This window comes from Oncorhynchus gorbuscha, unplaced genomic scaffold, assembly GCF_021184085.1.
Source record: "Oncorhynchus gorbuscha isolate QuinsamMale2020 ecotype Even-year unplaced genomic scaffold, OgorEven_v1.0 Un_scaffold_1021, whole genome shotgun sequence".
Classification (NCBI taxonomy): domain Eukaryota; kingdom Metazoa; phylum Chordata; class Actinopteri; order Salmoniformes; family Salmonidae; genus Oncorhynchus; species Oncorhynchus gorbuscha.
In genome coordinates this window covers 42485-69472 of record NW_025745933.1, presented here as the reverse complement: position 1 = coordinate 69472, position 26988 = coordinate 42485, and the positions used below count along the sequence as shown (strand labels likewise).

General features: G+C 42.9%; 1 protein-coding gene and 1 long non-coding RNA gene across 2 annotated transcripts; one reads left to right on the top strand and one right to left on the bottom strand.

Annotated features, from left to right (window-relative positions):
• The first annotated feature begins 6395 nt into the window (after window positions 1-6395).
• Window positions 6396-10365, top strand: LOC124021012. The gene is made up of 3 exons (XR_006836178.1): window positions 6396-6682; window positions 6779-6861; window positions 6977-10365. It is a non-coding gene; the product is annotated as an uncharacterized LOC124021012 (long non-coding RNA).
• LOC124021010 (zinc finger protein 501-like) lies at window positions 10148-22211 on the bottom strand. The gene is made up of 3 exons (XM_046336323.1): window positions 22150-22211; window positions 14655-14897; window positions 10148-14005 (listed from the first exon to the last, which is right to left on the bottom strand). Exons 2-3 carry the CDS (start codon window positions 14752-14754, stop codon window positions 12585-12587), a joined length of 1521 nt encoding a protein of 506 aa, XP_046192279.1. The 5' UTR covers window positions 14755-14897; window positions 22150-22211; the 3' UTR covers window positions 10148-12584.
• Window positions 22212-26988: the final 4777 nt, after the last annotated feature.

Below are 26988 nucleotides of genomic sequence, written 5' to 3'. Positions count from 1 at the left end.
AGGCATAGCTAGCTATAGGCTTAAACCATGGAAAGCATGATGATGATAACTACTATAGGGTAATGTAGTGTCTAAATTGTTATACATTATTCTTCTCTACGACAGATTTCCACAAGGTCTCAGACTCCATGATGGGAAAATGCCTACTAGAACGAAACATATAACAGAGACAGAGTTGTTGATATTCATTGTTATTTGTAACATTAAAAAGGAGGACAAGAAGACAATCCCGTTTTTCTAAATTAGCTACAGTGCTTTGGAAAGTATTTAGACCCCTTTGACTTTTTCCACATTTTGTTACTTTATATGCCAATGACTGCACAGTGAAGAAATAAGTTTGAGTTCAAACATTATTCTTAAACAGAAACCACTTATCCTTATTCCAAAATGTATTAAATAAAACGTTTTCCTCAGCAATCTACACACAATACCCCATAATACCAATGAAAACACGTTTTTAGAAATGTTTGTAAAAAAACATTTTTTTAAACAGAAATACTTATTTACATAAGTATTCAGACCTTTCGCTATCAGACTTGAAATTGAGCTCTGGTGCATCCTGTTTCCATTGATTATCCTTGATGTTTCTACAACTTGATTAGAGTCCACCTGTGGTAAATTCAATTGATTGGACATGCTTTGTAAAGGCACACACCTGTCTATATAAGGTCCTACAGTTGACAGTAGATGTCAGAGAGATGCTTGATGATACTGGGGTGAAGGTTCACCATCCAACAGGACAACAACCCTAAACACACAGTCAAGACAACGCAGGAGGGGCTTCTGGGCAAGTCTCGTAATGTCCTTGAGTGACCCAGCCAGAGCCCGGCCACTGCTCGGAGCCTGGTTGCTGTCTAGGTTTATTCCTAGGTTCCTTCCTTCTAGGGAGTATTTACTAGCCACTGTGCTTCTGCATTGCTCTTTGGGGTTTTAGTCTCGGTACCTGCACCCTCAGCGGAGTCAACGAACACCGGAAGCATCCGTTTTTCAGGGAAAAGGCAGAGAGGAAGTCAAAGCCTGAAAATAACAAGCTTCTGGTGTTTCACACCAACTGACTGGTTCTTCTGATGTTGTTCACACAGGAGACCATATTGAGACATTATCTACATCCAGAGAGCAACAGCAGGAAGATCAGAGCTAGGAGGTCTCACCACTGCCTACATTGAGGAGATTTTCCCAATTCTATCAAAGCTAAAAATACACACAGGAGAGAATCTGTATCTCTGCTCTGACAGTTCATAATTCAACACTGGAGAGAAGGCCTACTCCTGTTCTGACTGCAAGAATATTATCTCTCAGCAGAGCAACTTAACACCAATGTATGTATACACACAGGAGAGAAGCTTTACTCCTGCTCTGTTGGAAGAGTTTCTCTCAACATGGCCACTTAAAAGACACCAACATACATAAATGTGAGAATCCTCATCAGTTCTCTGACTAGTGTAGATTAAAATAATTCCTTCACTTAATTATCAACAAGTTGTAACACACTCTATTGTAGTCCTATTGTTTCTCACTTTGAGAGATCTGTGCAGAGGAAAGGGAGTGTTATAGAATGTTAGCCTCTCTTTACTTTACTGATCAGTATGCACCTGGTCAGTTTTGGTGTGTTTTGATAGCTTCTACTGTAAAGATATTTAGAGCACCTTAGATTTGCCTTTAGGGTTGAATATCCTCTGTGAGGCTGGTTGACTGGGTGGTACTGCTTCCCTCTGCAGTTTTATTTGAGAATAAGCTGGTAGACACAACATGTATCCGATAGAGATGGTGTGATGATCAGTTTTCACCATTAGTTTGGGTGGATACTTTTTGTTTATTAAATTGTATTTTAAAACTAGATTTGTTTTTTTAATCGTTAATGATGAATATATATATATATATATATTTTTTTTTTCTTTAACCTTTATTTTACTAGGCAAGTCAGTTAAGAACAAATTCTTATTTTCAATGACGGCCTAGGAACAGTGGGTTAACTGCCTGTTCAGGGGCAGAACGACAGATTTGTACTTTGTCAGCTCGCAACTCGCAACCTTCCGGTTACTAGTCCAACGCTCTAACCACTAGGCTACCCTGCCTATATATATTCAATGTTATCTTATAAGGAAGGGTTGAATTTGGACTTTTCTGTAGTCATTAGAAGTTAGAAACAGGGATGTTTATTTAGGGTTTGAACTAACGGGTTGCCTCCCACAATGTAGACAATGGCTGTTGCGATTGAACCACATGATTAAAGATGCTGTCTTTGTCTCAGCTTAGACTTCCCTTAGAGTGTACGTCAGAGGTTCAAACTGCTACTATGCTAACAAGAATGAACAAGAATATAAATAAAGACCATATAAAGACATGTCTGTCCCGGAAAGTTGGCTGCTGTATACAGAGTCATTCTAGTCACGTTAACAACAAGCATCCCGGTTTAGGGACAGCAATCCCGTAGAGGTTTTAAACTGTATGTACTTAATATTTGAATGAAATAAAATGGTTTTAAAATGGTATCTCACCCCTTAATGCAGTGGTCAACAAACTACGGCCCGCGGGCCGGATACGGCCCGTCAGCACATTTGGCCCGGCCCTCTGAACAATACCAGAGACGCTATCGAATTTTTTTCCTATTTGGCCTCCAGAAAAAAAATCCTGTCAAAGAGAGAACGGAATAATGGCGAAAAGGTTAGGTAAGAGAAAAATTTATTCAGAATGCAGGGTATTTAACCTGCAGTGGACAAACGATTATTTTTTTGTTCAATGCAAAGAAAAGGCTGTTTGTCTCATCTGTCAAGAGACGGTGGCGGTATTCAAAGAATACAATCTTCGCCGACACTATGAATCCCGTCACAAAGACAAGTACGATAGCTTGCAAGGCCAAATACGAGCAGACAAACTCTCAAAGCTAAAAAGTGGACTACTATCTCAGCAGAATACATTTGTACGCCAAGCTCAGCTGAACCAGGCATCCATTCGGGCCAGCTTTCGGTTTGCTAAACTGATAGCAAGAAGCGGTAAGCCTTTCACTGACGGAGAGTTTGTTAATAAATGTATGGATGCTGTCGCGGAGGAGGTGTGTCCCGAGAAGAAAGATGCATTTAATGCCGTAAGTCTGTCGGCGAGTACAATCACCAGACGCGTTGAAGAAATCGGGAGTAATGTATATGCCCAGCTGCAGCAGAAGACGAAAGAATTAGACTTTTTTTCATTAGCACTGGATGAGAGCACGGACGTGCAAGACACAGCGCAACTGCTCATTTTTATTCGTGGAGTTAGCGCAAACTTTGAGATATGCGAGGAGCTGGCAGCCCTCCAAAGTCTCAAAGGGACTACAACGGGAGAGGATATTTTTGACAAAGTGTGCCAAACCATGGAGAAGTTGGACCTGGACTGGTCAAAGCTAGCTAGCATCACGACTGACGGGGCTCCTAGCATGGTGGGCGAAACTCGCGGTCTAATAGGACGCATGAACCGGGAGTTGGAAAAAGGGGTCTCACCGCCCCGCTACGAGTCCACTGCCTAATTCACCAGCAAGCACTGTGCTGCAAAGTGTTGACGTGGGATTCTGTAATGAAGGTTGTGGTGTCGTGCATAAACTTCATCAGAGCAAAGGGACTTAAACACAGGCAGTTCCAAGAATTCCTGTCTGAACTGGAGTCTACGCACGGAGATGTGCTGTATTACACAGAGGTCCGATGGCTGAGCCGGGGCAGAGTTTTGAGGCGTTTTTACGAGCTGCTACCCGAAATTAACGCATTTCTTCATTTAAAAGACAAAACGGTCCCAGAGCTGATCGACCCAGAATGGAAATGGCACCTCGCATTTTTAACAGACGTGACAGAAATACTTAACAGCCTTAACTTGCAGCTACAAGGCGAGGGGAAACTCATTTGCGACATGTATTCACACATAAAAGCATTTGAGGTGAAATTAGCGCTGCTTTTGGAACAAGTGAAAAAGCGCAACTTCGTCCATCTTCCTGCTACCCAAAACCTGTCGACAGAGAACCCAGCGGTCCCGTTCCCAGCTGAAAAGTGCGTGGAAGCACTGGAAATGCTGAAGGCGGAGTTCGGTGTGCGATTCAGTGAACTACATGTTCATGCAAAAGAAATCCGTCTTTTTCAGAACCCCTTTGTTGCCGACATTGATGAAGCCCAGCCTTCATATCAGTTTGAGTTGGCTGAGTTACAGAACTGTGATGTTCTGAAAGACGCATTCAAGCCCAACAGTCTCATTGACTTCTATGCCGCCCTCCCAAACGACACATATCCAAACATCAAAAAACACGCAATGAAAATGTCCACAGTTTTTGGCAGCACGTATATCTGCGAGAACCTTTTCTCGCATGAAACTGCTGAAAACCCAGATGAGATCAAGATTGACAGATGAACATTTGCATCAGTGCTTGAGACTGGCTGTAACTAGAATGGAACCTGATATTCAACTTCTCACCAGCCAGATGCAGGCCCACAGTTCACACTGATGAACATACATAGGTAAGCTCACTTTTCTGACTTGAATGAGTCATTCTGAGCATAAACAAATATAATCATAATAAAATCTACTGGGATAAAATCCATCTTTACAACCATACTGGTAGTGAAATGTATTGTGCTGTGTAGGTGCTGTATCACTTAGTTCAGTTTCTCAACCTGCTTCTTTTGTGGTTTTCACAGGGAAGTTGATGAGAGAGAGCTGCAAACAGTGGTGTCTACAAGCCTACTGGAACCTACAAAAGGATTATAAGGAAGGAACACAAGAACTTTATGAGACTGCTCATATGTGTCAGAGAGATTCTGCTCTGACAACTGAGCTGAACTTTTATCTGTTAAGATTGTGCATGGCACGACAGAAAGTTAATGTTCCATGACTTTTTTTTCTATGAAGAACCCAGAGAAGAGTTATTTAGTTATTATTTATTTCCTGTTTTTTCTGTGAAGAACTCAGAGAGGGTTATTTAGTTATTATTTATTTCATTAATAGTGTTATTATTTGTTTCCTGACTTTTTTCTGTAAAGAACCTGGAAAGGGTTATTTGGTTATGTGTGGCTTTCTGGAAAACAATACATTTTTAAGCTCCCCTACGATCGTCACACTTTTTCTGTTACAAACTGACACCGGCCCCCCATCAGAGAAGGGAAAAGTTATGTGGCCCTCACAGGAAAAAGTTTGGGGACCCCTGCCTTAATGAATGGGAAGCTCTCGTTAACTCTCCCACCCCGGTCTGTAGCGAAGAAAAAAAGACTTACGGAAAAGCCGTGTGTGTGTGTGCGTGCGTGTGCTGGTGTGGGTGTGTGTGTTTCAAAAACAAAAGGTGTGTTCAACAATGCCCAGGCATCTGCACTCAAGGCTCTCTCTCTCTCTGCAGGGGTCGTTTGAAACCAAGGTTTCACTATCATGCAAACGGTATGTACAGATACCTGCCTATCCCCCATCAAAAAGTGTGACGGCGTCTCTTAAAATGGTGATTTTCGATTCATTAACACATATGCCTTTCAAATCCTAATTTATCTCACCCTCCAGAGGATGTGAAGGCTAAAAAGTCAACCAGCCCCCAGAAAGAATACACCATGTCTAGACCGACCCCCAGGGATAAACATTGATATTTCTAATCAGCGCATATACTAACCGTGCCCCCACTCCGGTCTATACATTTACATCGGACACCCTCCAAGGTGCTAACCCTGAGGATGTAGGAAATCAAAAGGGCCACGTCTTACTGTCTCGACACCCCTCCTGTTGTTTGAAATCACTACCTTTGTAATCTAAACCAAAATATACAGGGTGTTGCAAACAGGATATCGCCCGAAAAAACGTCACCCCCCATGCCCTGTAAATGCATTCCGTAGTATCTCTCCTTTTGAGACAAGACCGAGGAGCGAGTGTCCGATCCACTATGTTCGCACCGCTTTAGCGCAGCTACAAACCCACAGGCCAGCAACCCCGAATAGTTATCGGACTGAACATTTAAAAGGATCATCTGTGAATCCGTCCTAATGGAGCTTTCTGAAGGTGAGTTAATGAAAATATATATATTAGATTTGGATGCGTGGAATTGTTTGAACATGAAGGATGTTATTGTAATATTAAACATGGAGTTATATGTGTTTTAAATGTGGGTCAATGCACGTATTCTTATCATATAAAATGTTAATATTATCTAACGTTAATATTATCTAAAGTTTGTAGGGTCTCCAACATTTACGCAGCTGCTCAGAGGGATAAATGATCTGGAACAGACAGCGTTAGACGGCGATTCTCAGGAGCAAATCGCATGCAGCCAAACCCCGTCACATTATTGTAGACGTAAATCCAATAATCACATACACAAGAATATTTATACATTCAAAACAAAAACGTGTGCACCCTATATTAAAAGCTATTTTTGTGTTTACAGCTGACACATACAGCCAAGAAGAATAACGGGGTCCATGTGGACCCTGAACGGCTTCGGAAGAGCAGATGACAGATCCGATGACACAGATGCAATTCTCCCGTTCTGTACGAACGTTTTTTCAAACACACCGAGAACAGAGGATTTAAACGTCCGGTCAACTCCCCTGGGAACCTCCACCAGCTCGCTCCATATTCCTAACCCAAGCAAACAACGCACAACTCCGGCGCAAATACATTGCTCAGAATCAACCCCTCCGGAAAAGTACGACAGGACAGGGAATTTACGAGACGGCGCTCCATGGACACGGTATGAAACCATTATATATATATATATATAATTATTATTATTTATACATTTTTAGCCTTGAATATGTTAAAACAAGGACAAATAATGTTTTGTCAGGCTCCAACGAGACAGGCCTGGCAGAATCGGGAATTCTTGGTGACAAAAGTCAAGCCCCCCCCCCGGATTCGGTCAGAACAGAGGTAATGTAATTATGTATTGTTAATATATAGTATTACACCTGAAATGTGTTTGACATTTTTACCTGACATATTTTTATGTTTAATAACCTATTTTGTATGTATTATTTTCTTTCAGACTCCTCCCCGGCGTATAATGGCACCGAATACCTCACACATCTTAAGCGCGAGGAGGATCCCGGCTCACCGAACATTCCCAATGAAACAACCAAAACGGAGGATTTAAACCTTATAAATGACATTTCCGAGGCAGACGACCGGTTATTATGGGATGCGGCCAACCTTCTTGATTCTGCCAATTCTGTGGTGACAACAGACGGATCTGAAATAGAACAAGCTAGGTTTTTCACAGCCTTTTCCAGGGCTCTAAAATCCCGAAAGGTTTTGCTACACAGACGCCTGGGTGTTTTACTAGAGCGCCAATACCGTCAGGATATATCCTTCTGGCATAGAGCAATTCCACGTATGTTAAACAGCAATCCGATTAAAAAACGCAAATACAGGCGTTAAAAGCATATATGTTACACGGATCCTTCCAGAATAACCCAAGAACACACATCATTAATTATCCATATGGCTGACCAAACAGACCTAGGCGAGACAGTTGAAAACCTCTTATCCCAGATACCGCCAGAATTCCAAGCTATAATTAACCATATGAAAGAGGCGGGGGTAAACAGACATAATACCGATAGATGAAAGCATATTATCACAGATTCCAGCCGAACTCATAGAAATTATTAATCGTATGAATGAGTCAGCGCCGTCCGACGAAAACCTGTTATCACAGATTCCCGAAGCCCCCATATCGCTAATTACCCAGATGAAGAGAGCCTGAGATCTAATTCTGCAACACACACCCCTCAAAACCAGACATTAACACCCATGTCCGAAGAGTCTGAAACGCAATACGATGTTTTTGAGGAATTGCAGAAAATTGTCTAATAATTCAGGATGGAAACGGTATGGATAGAAGTGTTCGTGTTGTGTACCGAAATCAATTCAACAATACAGAGATTCGACAGTTTTTCAATTTCGCATGGGTGAATCAGAATCTTGACTATGCTGTGTTTTACATAATGATATTGGACACTCTGAATGAACTGTTAGAAAGGGCTAGAGATTATGGCGAACCACGTGATGTCTTACAGTTGGAAATTTGTGGAGATTGCCTGTATAACACGGTATCTCTTATTTTGACCAATGGCGAAGCAGATCTTGAACAATTTATCGCCCTGCTAGAACGACTTGTTCAGTCAAATGTATCCGTCATAGCCGATAGGACCCTCGAGCTTGTAGTGCAAATAATAGGTCAACCCCAGGGTGGTGGTGGGCAGAGAAGGAAGCTAGATAGCATAATGCAGTCAGAAATCATCAGCAATAAAAGGGTCTACCTCAAACGTTCACAATCCCGGTAATAAGCTATGCTTTGCAATAGGTCTGTCCCATTTACTCAACACGGGATGTACTGATCTAGCGGCGTTACAACGGTATCCGGGATGCTGTGGCTTTCTCTGACATACTCAAATTTGAAAACTTTCTAGATTGTGATATCAAGATTGTGGTTTTGTACCACAGTAGAGCTAATGCAGCTCTCTTGAAATTCCAAAACAACCCCCAACCTCACCCTCAGACTCTGTACTTTTATGTGCAAAACGAACATTACTATGCCGTTACTAACATCACAGCGTTTTTAGGCGCACCATATGTGTGTCCATCCTGCCATACCGTCTACACCCGAATGGGGGGGGCACTTGTGCCATTATAACTGTTCAGTATGTCTGGATAAAAATTGTCCTATGCAACCCTTACACTTGACACCCTGTGAGGATTGCCACCGCACATGTCGTTCGACCTACTGTTACGAAAAACACAAAATTGAAACATGGCACCCCAAGGCCTGTAAATCTGTAAGCAGTTGTGACATTAACAAGAAATGCCCAAAATGCCATTGTAATTACAACCTTAATATAGATAGCCCTAAACCGCATGTGTGTGGAATCATACATTGCTCAATCTGTAAAGGGCCTTTGAAAAGCAGAGACACTGAAGTGGTTCAAGAAGTGCAACACAAGTGTTATAATCAGCCCGTGGCTGAAGTTGAACATTCAGAGAAATAAAGTGTCATATGATTTTGAGATAAATCAGCAATCAGGGGTTCATTTGCCTATTTTTGTATCGACCATGACTTTCAAGGGTGAAAAGTGGTCGGCCGAGGGACCCAATTGTGCACTGTTCTTTCTAAAACACTTTAGAAAACCCCAATACAGAAACTTCACGTTTATAGCACACAATGCTCGAGCCTATGACCTTCTTCTGAACCCCTTGATACAGCAAGGCGTTGCACCCAGTGTCATAGCTCAAGGTAGTAAAATCTTGTGTTTTGTAGACCCCGCCTTCAACCAGAGATAGATTGACAGTTTAAGCTTCTTACCCATGAGATTGGCTCAAATGCCAAAGGCCTTGGGTTTTGAAAACTCTGTGAAAGGCTGGTTCCCCGCACTTCTTCACATCTGAGGAGAATCTACATTATATTGGATCTTATCCCTGCCCCGAAATGTACGGGTGTGATCAAATGTCTCCCAAAGAGCGTGAGAGATTCATGACATGGTACGAGACAGTAAGACATGGCCCCTTTGATTTCCATAAAGAGATGGAATCATACTGTGACAATGATGTGGTTATACTTGGTGAAGGATGCCTCAGATTCAGAGAAGAGGTAATCAAAGATGCAGGCATTGACCCCTGGAGTTGTACAACTATTGCATCGGCGTGCATGAAAACCTATCGTATGAGTACAACGGTTGTTTCTTCCACGGTTGTAAATCTTGCTTTGTGCCCCCGGCCATGTGTGTCCTAACCCAAAAGATTTTTGTGGAAATGTATCAAGAGTTTCAAAAGAAATTGGATTCTTTCCAGGCTACTTTCAGGTTAAAAGTTGTGGTTTTGTGGGAGCACGAATGGACAGCCCTCAAAAAGTCTGATCCTCATGTTCAAGCCTTCCTTTCCAGCTACGACACACTAGAACCCCTGGAACCACGACAGGCCTTATTTATGTTTATGGAGAGTATATGCATCCTGCTCTGATAACCACTCATTCACTTTAGAATCACTTAACCGGCTACCTGTTTCTTCGGCTATAGCTCTCTGTAAATGTTCCTTACCCCCATAAGACCCGGGGTTAGAGGGATTATAATAAATGTTTTTCAACATCTGCTCCGCCATCCTTCTTGCCTCTCTGAGGTACAATAACGTTAATGAGCCACTTTCAAATAACGACAACATTTCATTTTCATTATAGAATTTTTATTTTATTCATGCATCAAGTATTACGTATACAGACAATTCAGGATTCTTTGCAGGATACATGTCCCAGTTTTCTCAACGATCACAGCATGCAACACCCTGTATATTTGGTTTTGATTTAGACTTGTGTCGCTGAACTTTTAAAACACACATGTCCGATATATAAGCATATAAACAACAAATATGATACACGTTACAATTAAATGGTGTTTCAAACAAATAAAGTAAAATCTTAGACAAAGTTGTTTCTAGTTCTTCAGAATCATCCACAACATGATTCATGATTTGTTCCATTTTCAGCACACGCTCTACATTAACCCAGGCATTGTGTGTTGTGTAGAATGATACATCGTTCACTTTATTTTCAATAATCTGATGCATAACATTTGTAAGTTCTCTCAAAAGAAGACATTTATTTATTATCTCTAACATCGTATACACATAATTGCCCATTGCATTACATCTAAATAACAAAATGTCACTCGGTCTCTTGGGGTTTATTGAGCCAGAAAGTCATCACATCAGCCACCACAGCTTCCCGGTATTTATTGTCATCCAACAGGGTGTGTCGGATTTCTTTGAGTTTATCGTGGATGTAGATTGCCTGCTTCAGTTCATGTAGGAATGCCGTGGTTACCAAGTAAACTCTGGGGATAGATGGCACAAGACCCATAGACTCCAGGGCTCTGACCAGCGATGGTATAAACCTGCAGGACCAGTCTTTTCACCAGCTCCTCAAATTGGTTGAAGAAGTAGTATCTTGGCGGGTCATATACGGCGCTTGCTGGGGTGATTGATCTCACAACCGATGCATTTCTCTCTGATATATTCTCCAATCACCACGTCTAAAAGTGTGGCTACAGAGGCCTTGATGGTGTCCACAAAAATAGTACTGACCACCCCATCAAACACGTCCTCAGGCTGTGTATATGAAGGGGGTTTCGTGGGTCTCGCCAGGGGGGAGTAGAAAGCCGGGCTGAGAGGCATAAAGTCCTTAGGGTCTGGCCCCCATGTCGTATCGGAGTCCTGGTATGTTGTATGAATATCCATGGTGTATGATGAAATGAAGAACTGGAGGCTTTAAGGGCACTCCTTTTATTGTTGAACCAGTCCTTTGGGTATCAGTGCGTGGTTAACGCAACCGCGCTACCGTATAGAGGTTCACTCTACAGGCCAGGTAATTAAACTGATACCCCGATTGATGTCCATTAAACATCAGCACTTGATCTTTCAGCGTAGTTGCGGGCGGTATTTGGGTTCTATACACACATAGAAACCACTTTTTTGGCGCATCATATATTGTGGCTTGATACTTGGCCCTTTCTCGATGTTTCAACCGAGGTCCTGCTTCCGTTGTTACAGTCATCACAGCTTTGCCACTGATCACAAAATCCATATTGATTTAAAAAATCTTGTTTCGTGTTCTGGGGACACATGTCTTGTTCTGGGCTTTATTTATAAGGTGTCTGCCAACCCCAATACCCCAGGACATTCGTGTTTCATAGACAACAACCCTAAGGTCAATAAAACAGGGGGTGGGGAGTCAAACTCTTTGAAATGTTCATCCCCCCAGTTCAAAGAGGTCACCAGACATCAATCATCATGACAACTTCAAAGTCATTATATACATATTGTCGCACTCACTCTAAGGCGTGAGAACAGGAACAGGATAAACATATATGGGCATAACCACGTGATCACTTCCCACCAGGATGTCCTTACCGGATGCCCAAATATGGGAATGCACACATCATCCGGACATAGGGTCATAAATCAAACGTTTGACGTGTGCCGTCTACTTTATTCTCTCTCACACCAAAACTGACAAGGTGCACACTGATCAGTAAAGAGAGACTAACATTCTATAACGCTCCCTTTCCTCTGCATTGTTCTCTCACAGTGAGAAACTATAGGATTACAATAGTGTTCTACACTTTCTTCATTTGATCCAATTCAACGTTGCCAATTATTTAATGACATGAGAATTAAGTAGAGTGTCTAATCTTAGCTGGTCTGAGAGAACTGATGAGGCCTGTCCTTTATGTATACATTTGTGTCTTTTTAAATGACCCAATCTGTAGAACCTCTTCTCACAGTCAGTGCAGTGATAAGGCTTCTCTCAAGTGTGTATCCGTTGGTGTTTTTACATTGCCCAATTGGGAAAAACTCTTGCCACATTGAGAGCCGAAATAAGGCTTCTCTCCTTTGTCTTTTCTCTAATGATCTTTAAGCTCAGCTGGTGTTTTAACATTTTCTACAGTCAGTGGTAAGGCTCCTCTCGTGTTACCTTTGGTGTCTTTTTAAATGGCACATTCAAGAGAAACACTTTCCACAGTCGGAGCAGGAGTAAGGCTTCTCTCCAGTGTGTGTATATGTTCAGATCATTTTAGGTGTCCGGACGAGAGAAACTTGCCCCAGAGTCAGGAGTAAGGCTTCTCTCCTTTGTGTATACGTTCATGTTGTTTTAAGGTGCCCAGCCGAGAGAAACTCTTTCCACAGTCAGGGCAGAAGTAAGGCTTCTCTCCTGTGTGTGTTCTCTGGTGAACTTTTAGGTCAGTTGATGTTTTGAAGCATTTTACACAGTCAGAGCAGGAGTAAGGCTTCTCTCCTGTGTGTATACGTTCATGTTGTTTTAAGGTACCCAGTTGATGGAAACTCTTTCCACAGTCATGGCAGAAGTAAGTCTTCTCTCCTGTGTGTATGTGTTCATGTTGTTTTAAGTTGCCCAGGTGAGAGAAATTCTTTCCACAGTCAGAGCAGGAGTAAGGCTTCTCTCCTGTGTGTGTTCTCTGGTGAACTTTAAGTTCAGTTGATGTTTTGAAGCATTTTACACAGTCAGAGCAGGAGTAAGGCTTCTCTCCTGTGTGTATACAATCATGTTGTTTTAAGGTGTCTGGACGAGAGAAACTCGCCCCACAGTCATAGCAGGAGTAAGGCTTCTCTCCCGTGTGTATACGTTCATGTTTTTGTAAGGTGCACGGTCGCGAGAAACTCTTTCCACAGTAAGAGCAGGAGTAAGGCTTCTCTCCTGTGTGTATACGTTCATGTTGTTTTAAGGTACCCAGTTGAGAGAAACTCTTTCCACAGTCAGAGCAGAAGTAAGGCTTCTCTCCTGTGTGTATACGTTCGTGTTTTTTTAAAGTGCCCAGCCGAGAGAAACTCGCCCCACAGTCAGAGCAGGAGTAAGGCTTCTCTCCTTTGTGTATACGTTCATGGTGTTTTAAGGTGCCCCGTTGAGAAAATCTCGATCCACAGTCAGAGCAGGAGTAAGGCTTCTCTCCTGCATGTAAACGCTCATGTCTTTTTAGGTGGCACAGTTGAGAGAAACTCCTTCCACAGTCAGAGCAGGAGTAAGGCTTCTCTCCTGTGTGTATACGTTCATGTTGTTTTAAGGTGTTCCGATGAGAGAAACTCGCCCCGCAGTCAGAGCAGGAGTAAGGCTTCTTCCCTGTGTGTATATGTTCATGTTGTTTTAAGGTATCCCGATGAGAGAAACGCGCCCCACATTCAGAGCAGGAGTAAGGCTTCTCTCCTTTGTGTGTTCTCTGATGAAGTTTTAGTGATGTTGATGTTTTGAAGCATTTTCCACATTCAGAGCAGGAGTAAAGCTTTTCTCCTGTGTGTGTTCTCTGATGAAGTTTTAGTGATGTTGATGTTTTGAAGCATTTTCCACATTCAGAGCAGGAGTAAAGCTTTTCTCCTGTGTGTATTTTTAGGTGTATTTTTAGCTTTGATAGAAATGGGAAAATCTCCTCACAATGTGTGCAGTGGTGAGACCTCTTTGCTATGTGATCTTCCTGTTGATGCTCTCTGGATGTAGAGAATGTCTCAACATGGTCTCCTGTGTGAACAATATCAGAACAACCAGTCAATTGGTGTGATATACATGTCAATCAAATTTATTTTATGAAGCTCTTTTTACAGAAGTTGTAACAAAGTTCTTTACAGAAACCAACCCGAAATCCCCAAAGAGCAAGCAATGCAGATGTAGAAGCACAATGGCCACGAAAAACTCCCTAGAAAGCAGGAACCTTGGAGGAAACAGAGAGGAACCAGGCTCAAAGGGGTGGCCGGTCCTCTTCTGTCTGTACCAGGTGACATATGTATTTATATCAGTAGGCTGTACAATACAGGGGAATAAAACTATTCTAAAAGTGGGTAAGAGATGAAAGCTAAAAAAAGGGGCTTGTCATCCTCTACTCACTATAACAAGGGTTAGTAACTACACAGACTCACTTCATAGAACTTTAAAACACTGGCAGTTGGTCTACTTCACTTCTTTAGTCTACTCTCTGATCACTCCAGATAGCTCAGTTAATAAAACAAATGCTGGCAATACTGGTGTCAAACCATGCACATCTCAGTAGCATGAAATAACATCTACCTTCTCATTGAAACAGTTCATCATGAAACAGCTCTACTGCAACTTTTCATACACAGTGGGAAGTTGGAATGAACAACAGACTTAGTTAGACAGAACCTGCTCTTACCATGATTAACAGATTTCCCAATCTTCTCCTCTTCTTCATCTTTAATGTTGACATTCAGCTCCAGTGTTTGACTGTAGTCTTCCACCTTCACTGATGCCATCTCTGGATCCTGCAGCGCAAACTGGGCTCCACTGTCACAATCAGGACCCAGTGACTGTGGGTTTGGACTCAGTGTGGAAGGAGAGAGGCAGGCTGGGTTTGTCGTTACTGTTGATGTTACCGGCCTCAGACTTAATTCTAGTCCTGTAGTAACAATGAGAAACAGAAACAAATGTTATTGTCTTCACAGTTCTGGCACTTTCTTTATTCTCTAAAAATATATTATATGTTCAATTATCTAATTCAGTGCTTGACTTGGACTGAAATGGGTGCCGGTGCTGTTTATATTCAGGCACAGGAGCTCCACAATACGGTTGAGCTAATATTCTATAAGAGGAACTGCCACGACTTCCGCCAAAGTCGATCCTTCTCCTTGTTTGGGCGACGCTCGGCGGTGGACGTCACCGGTCTTCTAGTCATCGCCGATCCATTACATGTTCAGTATTTAACCCTCTGTTTCCCACATGTATGTGTGCGTGTTAGTTCTATGTTGATGGCTGTATCTGATGGCTGGTATTTTGTTGCCGGGCTATTTTGCTGCCTCTCATAGCCAGTGGGATCGAGTCAATGCACAGGGAACACTTCTTCACAAAATTGGATCTCAGGAGCGCTTACAACCTGGTGCGTATCCGGGAGGGAGAAGAGTGGAAGACGGCGTTTAGTACCACATCAGGCCATTATGAGTACCTTGTCATGCCATACGGGTTGATTAATGCTCCATCAGTCTTCCAATCCTTTGTAGACGAGATTTTCAGGAACCTGCACGGGCAGGGTGTAGTGGTGTATATCGATGACATTCTGATTTACTCCTCTACACGCGCCAAGTATGTGTCCTTGGTGCGCAGGGTACTTGTACGACTGTTGGAGCATGACCTGTACGTCAAGGCTGAGAAATGCCTCCTTCCAGCAGGCCGTCTCCTTCCTAGGGTATCGCATTTCCACATCAGGGGTGGAGATGGAGAGTGACCGCATTTCAGCTGTGCGTAATTGGCCGACTCCCACCACGGTAAAGAAAGTGCAGCGGTTTCTAGGGTTTGCCAACTACTACCGGAGGTTTATCCGGGGCTTTGGTGAGGTAGCAGCTGCCATTACCTCACTGCTGAAGGGGGGACCACTGCGTTTGCAGTGGTCGGCTGAGGCGGACAGGGCTTTTGGTCACGGCTGTTTACCTCGGCTCCCGTGCTGGCGCATCCGGATCCCTATTTGGCGTTCATAGTGGAGGTGGACGCAGGTCCGAGACTGGGTAAGGACCCGTGCTCTCTCAGCGCTCAGATATGCCACCAAAGCGCCGCCCCTGTGCCTTCTTTCCGAAGAAGCTCAGCCCGGAGGAGCGAAACTATGACGTGGGGGACCGGGAGCTGTTGGCTGTCGTCAAGACCTTGAAGGCGTGGAGACATTGGCTTGAGAGGGCTAAACAGTCTTTTCTCATCTGGACTGACCACCGCAATCTGGAGTACATCCGGGCGGCGAGGAGACTGAACCCTCGCCAGGCAAGGTGGGCCATGTTCTTTACCCGTTTTGTTTTCACCCTATCCTACAGACCAGGTTCCTAGAACGCTAAGGCAGATGCACTGTCCCGGATGTATGACACAGACGAGCGGTCCATGGATAACACTCCCATACTCCTGGCCTCTTGCCTGGTGGCACCGGTAGTGTGGGAGCTGGACGCGGACATCGAGCGGGTGTTACGTGCAGAGCCCACTCCCCCGAGTGTCCAGCTGGGCGTCTGTACGTTCCGTCTGCTGTCCGTGACCGTTTGATCTATTGGGCCCACACGTCACCCTCCTCTGGTCATTCCGGTTATCGGCCAGACAGTGCGTTGTCTCAGTGAGAAGTACTGGTGATCCACCTTGGCTAAGGACATGAGGGTGTATGCTTCCTCCTGCCCAGAGTGCGCCCAGTGCAAGACTCCTAGGCACCTGCCCAGAGGGAAGATACAACCCTTACCCATTCGACAACGGCCGTGGTCGCACCTGTCGGTGTACTTCCGAACAGATCTTCCTCCCTCACAGGGGAACACCACGATCCTGGCTGTTGTGGATTGGTTTTCTAAGTCCTGCCGTCTCCTCCCTTCGACCGGTCTCCCTACGGCCCTAGAGACTGCGGAGGCCCTGTTCACACACGTCTTCCGGCACCACGGGGTGCCTGAGGACATAGTATCTGATCGAGGTCCCCAGTTCACATCAAGGGTCTGGAGGGCGTTCATCGAACGTCTGGGGGTCTCGGTCAGCCTTACCTCAGGTTTTCACCCCAAGAGTAACGGTCAGGTGGAGAGAGTGAACCAGGATGTGGGTAGGTTTCTGCGGTCATATTGCCAGGACCGGCCGGAGGAGTGGGCGGCGTTCATACCTTGGCCAGAGATTGCCCAAAAATCGCTCCGCCACTCATCCACTAACCTCTCCCCCTTCCAGTGCGTACTGGGGTACCAGCCGGTTCTGGCGCCTAGGCATCAGTGCCAGATCGAGGCTCCTGCGGTGGACGACTGGTTTAGGCGCTCGGAGGAGACATGGGACACCGCTCATGTGCACCTTCAGTGGGCCGGGAGGCGTCAGAGGACTGGCACAGACCGCCACGGCACACCGGGGCTCTCGACCCTCCACCTGCCCCTCCACCTGCCCTGCCGGAAGCTGGGCCCGCGGTTTGGGGGCCATTCAAAGTCCTGAGGAGACTGAACAAGGTTTGTTACAGGTTACAGCTTCCCCCCGATTACCATATTAACCCCTCGTTCCATGTGCCTCTACTCAGGCCGGTGGTGGCTGGTCCACTCCAGGAGTCTGAGGTGCGGGAGGTTCCTCCGGCCCCTTTGGACATCGAGGGGGACCCGGCGTATGCAGTTCGAGCCATACTGGACTCGAGGCGTCTTGCAAGGGACCTTCAGTACCTCGTGGAGTGGGAGGGGTAAGGTCCGGAGGAGAGATCCTGGGTGCCGGTGGAGGACGTATTGGACCCGTTGATGCTGCAGGAGTTCCACCGTCTCCATCCGGGTCATCCCCAAGGCCGGTGTCGGCGCATGGCTCAAGGGGGGGGGGGGGGGTACTGTCATGACTTCCACCGAAGTCGGTCCTTCTTCTTGTTCGGGCGGCGCTCGGCAGTCAACGTCACCGGTATTCTAGCCATTGCCGATCCACTTTTCATTTTCCATTTGTTTTGTCTTAGTTTTTTTCACACCTGGTTTCAATTCCCCCATTACAGATTCAGTATTTAACCCTCTGTTTCACACATACATTTACATTTAAGTCATTTAGCAGACGCTCTTACCAGAGCGACTTACAAATTGGTGCATTCACCTTATGACATCCAGTGGAACAGTCACTTTACAATAGTGCATCTATTTGGCGTTCATAGTGGAGGTGGACGCAGGTCCGAGACTGGGTTAGGACATACATACGTATCTGATGGCTGGTATTTTGTTGCCGGGCTTTGTATGAACGGCAGTTTATTCGTGGTACCGGTATATTTCACGGACCGTTGTATTGTTTCTATACCCGTGTTTTTCCGTGTATTAAATACCTTGTCCACGCATCTCAACTCTCCTGCGTCTGACTCCATTTTACTAGTTACCCAAAGCCTTGACAGGAACATGAGCTCAAACAGTAGACATTTGAGGTGCCGGTTCTCTCCTCCAGTGAGCATTGACAACAAAACACTAATTCATTCATATCAAAGTACACACTTTAAAATTAGTCAACACAAACTAAGTGCACTTAAACTAAAGTAGATTTCCCCAATTCACATAAATGGCAAAAAAACATTTAGTATAAGTTTAGTTAACCTGGTCTTCACTGTATTATTTTAATCAAAAACCAATTGTATTTCCCGTTCACACCATAGTAACATTTATAGATAAAGATAGAAGAAACTGAAGGTGTCTGACTATTAGTACACATGTAGAAAACTGATGATCATTACATTAAGCTTCAAAACTGGAGTGTGACCATGAAATGGTCTCTCTGCACCAGCACTGAAGTCTGTTGGAGCAGACAGAGTGGACAGCTCCATTTTACCAGCTCGTGAATTTTACACAAAACCAATAACATGCTAAACAAACTCAGAAAGCTCAAATACTTGTATTCTTTATTAAAACTACATTGAGGAAATTATGTACATTTATTCAGACAAACCAAAAGCTTCTAGCTATGTGAATTGTAAAATAGTTGATCACAATCACTCGGTTTCACACAAAAATAAAACATCTCTTTTATCTAATTATTTTTTAGAATGAGGCTGTAACGTAACAAAACGTGGGAAAAGTCAAGGGGTCTAAATTCTTCCTGAATGGGAGAGGGGATACCTAGTCAGTTGTACAACTGAATGGGAGAGGGGATACCTAGTCAGCTGTACAACTGAATGGGAGAGGGGATACCTAGTCAGTTGTACAACTGAATGGGAGAGGGGATACCTAGTCAGTTGTACAACTGAATGGGAGAGGGGATACCTAGTCAGTTGTACAACTGAATGGGAGAGGGGATACCTAGTCAGTTGTACAACTGAATGGGAGAGGGGATACCTAGTCAGTTGTACAACTGAATGGGAGAGGGGATACCTAGTCAGTTGTACAACTGAATGCATTCAACTGAAATGTGTCTTCCACATTTAACCAAAATCAAATATATTTATATAGCCCTTCTTACATCAGCTGATATCTCAAAGTGCTGTACAGAAACCCAGCCTAAAACCCCAAACAGCAAGTAATGCAGCCCCTCTGAATCAGAGAGGTGGAGGGGGGGGCTGCCATAATCGACATTCACGTCTTCGGTGCCCCGGGAACAGTGGCTTAACTGCCTTGCTCAGGGGCAGAATAACATTTTTACCTTGTCAGCTCGGGAATTCAATCCAGCAACCTTTCCTCCACTCACTATCACAAGGGTTAGTAATGACACAGACTCATTTCATAGAACTTTAAAACACTGGCAGTTTGTCGACTTCACTTCTTTAGTCTCCTCTCTTAACACTACAGACAGCCCAGTAAATAAAACAAATGCTGGCAATACTGGTGTCAAACCATGCAAGTGTCAGTAGTAGTGATGCACCGATATGACATTGTTTGCCCATTCCGATATTTTCCTTGACAAAAAAAAAAACAGCTACCGATACCCGATATTGACATTTTTTTGAGGCCTGTTATGCATTTTAGTACAGTTAAGTAGTTAACACACACATGGACGCAGCAGTCTAAGGCACAGCATCTCAGTGCAAGAGGCGTCATTACAGTCCCCGGTTCAAATCCTGGCTGGATCACATCCGGCCATGATTGGGCGGCGCACAACTGGCCCAGCGTCGTCCGGGTTTGGCCGGGATAGGCCATCATTGTAAATAAGAATTTGTTATTAAATGACTTGCCTGGTTAAATAAAAGGTTACACAAACACACCAAAAAGTTATTTTGTTGGCATTTCCATATGTCCCCATTACCAGTAAAACATAATCAAAACCTATTTCCTCACTTACTTGCTGTGCTGTTTCCTTGTTCATTTGTTCCGTTGTTTCATTCTCAACCAGGATTTCTATGTAACGCCGTTTGGGTCTTTGCGTGTCAAAAAACAAGCTTGTTGACCAATTTTACGTAGTTATTACACATTGATTACACAATCACCCGAATTTCATATGTCAACGATTCATCAATACGTATGCTCTGATGCTGGTCATAAAAAAAGCTAGCTAACTCATGGATGCAAACAATGTTCTTCCCCAAAAACTTCGCAAACCGACATAATCTGTTTCAGTAGCTATAGTCAGGTAGCTAACTATATAGCTAGCTATCATTATCTAAAATAGCCCTAATTTATAAGAAGGTTCTTATTTGATTAATGGTGGTTGGACCCATCTATGTGAAACTAGCAACAATAAGGATTAGCCACAATAGTGGAATTTGCAGTTAGCCTTCAAAGTAAAGGTAGGGCATAATTCTACTATTTGTAATCATTTGCATCACTATCAATGACATACCTTTATTTTGAAAACAGCCAATTCCACTTTTGTGCCAATCCTTATTGTGGCTAGCTTCACAACACGGTCCGGTCGAGCCTCACTAACCAGATGAAGCTAGTTGGCTGCTTATAACAGAAGCTTTGGGCAACAGGGTTAAGTAGCTGGCTAACTGTTTATTTTCATGAACTGAAATTCAAATTCGTACATCGCCTTGGTCCGTACAATTACCCATATTTTAGCGCCCCAAAAGCGTAATACTTCCAGATCAACTGTAATGTCAACACCATTGTAAAGCACAATTTCTCCCCTTTCCAACATTACCAATTACATGGCGTAAACGCTGCCTGTTTCTGCATAATTCAAGCAGGCAATGAGCCCTGTGGGGTCTTTTTTTAAATGGCGGGTGGGGAAGCAAAACTAATGCGTGATAGTGAGAAGGAGAGATGTTGTGTGGGAAAATTGCTTTTTTTCACTCAATCTGTCCAACTTATCGCCTCTAAAATGTCAATAAAACACAATAAAACAAAAGAGTTTATATAAATGTTTTATTTACATTCCTATTTGAAGGTTTGTGTCGAATTTGAATAGGGTTTTTAGGGCAGTGCTAAAGTGATCTTAGAAGTAAACAGCGCCTTTGAGAATGCTGATCGCATGCAATGATGACGCAAAAAATGACTAGGTATCCCCTCCTTACCCCCGTCACTGTCCATTTCTTGTTTTTAAAACGATGAGAGAAGTGCTACACCTGGTGGAGAGAGATTGTAAGACAAATAGTTGCTTTATGCATGCTCTTCGTTACGGCATGACACGTCACGATGTAACGGAGGGTCCGTTTTTTCAGCTTTTCTCCAATACTATGGAGCAATTACCATGTCTTTCAACGCTTACATAGAAACGTAGTTCACACCCCAGAATTTGAAGTCAACACAGTCGCTACAGTCCCATTAGTTTTCTTTGCAGCCTCGTTTGAATGTTGCGGTTGCGCACATTTGTACGGAATGGGGCGAGTTTACATTAGTGTGTACCGGTGCTTGACCAGTCGGCAAAAGCCAACATCACGCACGACAGAGAACGGTTGATTGTCAAGGGCAACGAATATCCATTTCTTGGCTTTAACAGATTTTGCCTTCGAGTTGTCTCAGCTGAAATGTTCTTACTCTTTCAAATAACTGCTCGATCCACACAGCAGACATGGTGGGCTAGGATGGGAATGCTGTGTCGCAAAAGTTTACGTGAGTTCATTACGTTATATAGGTAGGTATTTACGTCAGCTTTGACATCGGTTTTGCACATCAGCGTTAAACTAGACACCTGATATGTTCACCGATATATTGTGTATCCCTAGTCAGTAGCATGAAATAACATCTACCTTTTCATTGAAACAGTTCATAATGAAACAGTTCTACCGCAACTTTTCATGCACAGTGGGAAGTTGAAATAAACAACACACACTTAGAACCTGCTCTTACCATGAGAAACAGATTTCGCAATCTTCTCCTCCTCTTCTTCATCTTTAATGTTGGCATTCAGTTCCACTGTTTGACTGCAGTCTTCCAGCTTCACTGATGCCATCTCTGGATCCTGCAATTCAAAACGGGCTCCACTGTCACAATCAGGACCCAGTGACTGTAGGTTTGGACTCAGTGTGGAAGGAGAGTGTCGTGGAAATACCGGAGCCTGTGAGTTCAAAAAGACTTTATTACAAAGTAATAGAACCCGAGCTGGTTCATGAAGCAAGTGTCTTTCCAGACTTGGCATACACTTGTTATAGTTTTCCTCCTTACGTAACTCCTCTTTATGTTAATGATTCATCCCCTCAGCCATTTAGCCACCATTATCTTTTTGCCTTGCACTAACTTTAGCTTGGTTTCACATTAGGGCATAGATTCCATTCATAGCAGTGGTACAAAAATAGACAGATATGCACACTCCCAAGACAGGTGCATGTTTAATGGTGCCTAATGACCTAGACACACAGAGGTCACTTATTCTGCTGACTACTCTAAGATGTATAATGTGCACACATTTACTGGAAAATTCCCAATAAGAGGCAGGCTGGGTTTGTCCTCACTGTTGATGTTACCAGCCTCAGGCTTAATCTGAGTCGGCCAGTAGTAATAAATAGAAACGGATACAAAAGTTACTCTTGACAGTTCTGGCACTTTATTCTCTAGAAGAGGAACATGAGCTCAAGCGGTAGAAAGGTACTCAGCTCCTGTCCAATTCAAGCACTGATCTCATTTCAATAGATCTGGTAGCTAAGCATTGACAACAAAACATGAGTTCATTCACATTAGACAAAGTATACACTTTATATTAGGCTACAGAACTTAATCTATAGTAGATTTCTTTATTGACATAAATGACTCAAAAAACATTTAGTATAAGGTTGCAGTATGTTTCAGGCAGCACTATGTACTATTTTCCTGAATAACCTTGTCTTCCCTGTATTATTTCAATCAAAAAACAATATTATTTCCGTTCACACCATAGTAACATTTATAGACAGACAGAAACAACTGAATGTCCCTTTAGTAGTACACGTGTAGAAAACTGATAATCATTACATTTATCTCCAAAACAGTAGTGCAACCGTAAAATGGTCTCTCTCTGCTGCACCCTCACTGCCTGCACTGAAGTCCGTTGATGCAGACCGAGAGGGAGCCGCCATTTTACCAGCTCGTGAATTTTAACATTACACAAAACCAAAAACGACATGTTAAACGAACCCAGAAATCTCAAATTATTTGATCCATAATGAGATTACCTTGACGAGATACATCCACTCAGACAAACCCAGAGTATCTATGTCAATTGTAAAAATAAAAATAAATTAAAAAGTGATCACGTTCACTCACGCGGTTTGGCACATTTTTTTTCTTCTACCAAACGTGATAATAACTTGACGTATTTGTGACCTAGCATGTTATGACGTGTTCTTAAGATATTAAAACGTGCTATTACATACCAGTAGTAATACATTTGAAACGTACACAAAAGTTGTGGTCTCGACTGCACAATGCTGGCGTGTCCTTTATTGTGAAGAATGATGTGCGCCTGCGTGGAATTTACTGTTCCCCCACCCCCAGTTTCTAAACCCAGAGACGCAAACAACGCGAGACTTCAGAGAACGCTTGTGATGCGGACCAAGCCTGGGTTTGAGAAGTCAATGAGAGAAGTGAACAATTTTGATACTTTTGCAGTGGTTAAATGGGGATCCTAATAAATACCAAAAATATTCCGTCGGTACACACTTGAAACATGGTAATTATTTTATCAATTTCATAACTGCAGTGGTTTATTCACAATCCCTCTCACTGCGTATCTTACATATCGCAGCATCACATGAGTAGGCAGACACTCTTCACTCTTCCAACGAAACTCCAGATAGAACACATTTTATCGGTGCCCTGCTCCAAAAAAACAATGCTCTCTCCTTCTGCTCTTCTGAGACGCATGAAATCAAAACCACTACTGGTCACTCTGACTGACTCTAGCTTTCCTAATGCCTCCTTTACCATCTTCCTGACCTCAAATGATCTCCCAACAATACATAATTGTTGATGAATCGCGCTCCATAAGAAACCGATGTTCATTTACAACTTTTGGCCCGTTTGATCCATTTTTCGTCGTCTTCCATTCAATTCATTCTTACCAGTTTTACTCAACTTGGAGCCACCAGACTCGAACAGCACTTCGGCTTCGCCATATTTCCCTCCCCAAAACCAGACACACCACGCTACCGACTAACTCCTGCATGTAGAATCCTGCATTGAAAAAAGCCAACATCTACAGGTTAAATGGGAATTTCACGCTGGCTTTGCCATTTTCCGCGATATCAGGTCCATCCATCATGGACTTTATTTCGCCAAAAATTGTCCGTCTGTTTTGATCCAAATATAGCTAATGTTTGTATACTCCATGTTTCATATGTTGGTCATTTTTGCTACCATTTTCTCTCCACTTACTCCTGTAATGATTATGTCCAGATGTAACAAATGTAATTATGACCTCAGCTAATGTAGTCATGTACATTAACTTAATGTAATCATTGGCATGTTGTTTTGCCCAGAAGCAACAAATACACGAGATTACATCATCTCTACATCCTGTTAATGTAATTATTGTTCCTATGTTTTCTCAGCATACATGACATTAACTCCCGCTTTAGTGGGGTGCGCGCAGGCGACAGCCTGTAATAACCCAGTAACTCGGTAGTGAGTTGTCATGTCTAAATGTTGATATTTAACCCGAACCCAGTAATAACCATAGTAAGTCACATGAATAGACATCAAAATCACTCAACCATCCTAACATAATACATCATGTAATGGTCTTATTTAGTGTTCAATTTCAACTGAACCATGATCATATATGTCATTTGTTTGTCTTCTCAGGTCTTACAGCAAGTAAAAATATATGAACTAAAACATTTAGTCATTACCACCAGATTCTGTCCTTACAATCACAGTTCATTATGTGGTAGTAATGACGTGGTGGGAATAACAATTTTACGACATTTGGTCATAAATAGCAGGGATTCTAGCATTATAACTCCAGTTGAACAGCTAGCATACAATGTACCCTAAATACACATAATTAAAACAATTTCAAAAATTAACATAATTTGATGAAATTATAGCCTATTTGGTAATGACCAAATAGACTCCATGACATCCATGTGCTCCACTGTCACTATTCATATCCATGGTAACCAAGTACAAACGTTTGAAAAAAAGGTTATCGTCATGTAATTTGCTTGTCGTGGTGTTAATGACACAATACTTAGAGATGACTGTATTTTGCGTAAAGAAAGTATCAAATGTCTTATGCACATCTAATATATATATAGTTTCCATGTATTTGACTCTTTTTAAACAGGTGCATTAAATATTTTGTAATTATCAAGACTTTTTAAAGGTGTAATACAAAGAAGAATGTCAAAAAGTGGTGTGAGACAGAACAAAAACAGACATGACAAGCTGAAGAAAAAGAGTTGAAGGTTATTTTAGTATCTGCTTAATGGATGTGAAATAAACAAATCTAAATTAGCATTTTATCTTAAAAATCGAACCCTGAGACACAAAGGCACTACAGAGGGTTGTGCGTACGGCCCAGTACATCACTGGGGCCAAGCTTCCTGCCATCTAGGACCTCTATATCAGGCGGTGTCAGAGGAAGGCCCTAAAAATGGTCAAAAACTTGTGGGAGTTAATGTTACATATAGGGACAGATGTACACATGTCCTTGCTAATCAGACCACAGGAGGAGAAGGCGACACTTAAGTGCATTTGCTCATCTGTAAAGGGCAGCATACCAAAGATTAGATGGAGCGGAACAAACAGAAGTACAGTGGCCAAGGCCATAAGTGCTTAGGATAAGCTGTACATACCAATGGCAGAGGGACACACAATCTACTAGTCCTAATAAGGGCAACATACCAAAGAGCACAGCAAGCTAAACATAAGTACAAAGGCCAAAGACATAGGCCCATAGAACAGCTGGACATATATTATTTTTAGGACATGAAAGGGTCCCGCCACCATTATAACCTAACCGAAAGCAGATATGGGCGTTATTGGGCGTGAACAAACAGGAAGCTTAAACTAAAAGGTAATGGTGGCAGATGGACTGAGGAAAGTAACTTCATTTGCATGTGGGATGGACTCATATCGTATTAAAAGCCTTTATTGAATTCACAAGTTCTTGTAAGTGTTATATTTCTAAGACGATTTTCCACCACATACTCCAGCCACCCAAGTCATAGACTGTTCTCTCTGCTACCGCACGGCAAGCAGTACCAGAGCGCCAAGTCTAGGTCCAAGAGGCTTCGAAACAGCTTCAATCCCCAAGGCATAAGACTCCTGAACACCTAATCAAATGGCGACCCAGACTATTTGCATTGACCCCCCCCCCTCTCTCTTTTATGCTGCTGCTACTCTCTGTTATTATCTATGCATAATCACTTTAATAACGCCACCTACATGTACATATTACCTCAATTACCTTGACTGGGAATGGCAGTCAAGTGCCCCTGCACATTGACTCTGTACCAGTACCCCCTGCATATAACCTCGCTATTGTTATTTTACTGCTCTTTAATCATTTGTTACTTTTATGTATTATTTTTCTTCTTAAAACTGCATTGTTGGTTAAGGGCTTGTAAGTAAGTATTTCACTGTAAGGTCTACACCGGTTGGATTTGATCACCCATATTCATCGTACTTCTCCAATTTCAAACCAGTGTGTCTTCTTTGTAACGAGACTGTTGCTGTTTGCAAAGAGTTCAATCTGAGATGTCATGATGA

Excerpts from the sequence above, each read along its gene's own strand:
- LOC124021010 (XM_046336323.1), bottom strand. The coding sequence starts at position 14,754 with ATGGCATCAGTGAAGGTGGAAGACTACAGTCAAACACTGGAGCTGAAT. Across the intron at positions 14,006-14,654 it reads TGGGAAATCTGTTAATCATG|GAGACCATGTTGAGACATTC; the intron begins GTAAGAGCAGGT and ends TTGTTCACACAG.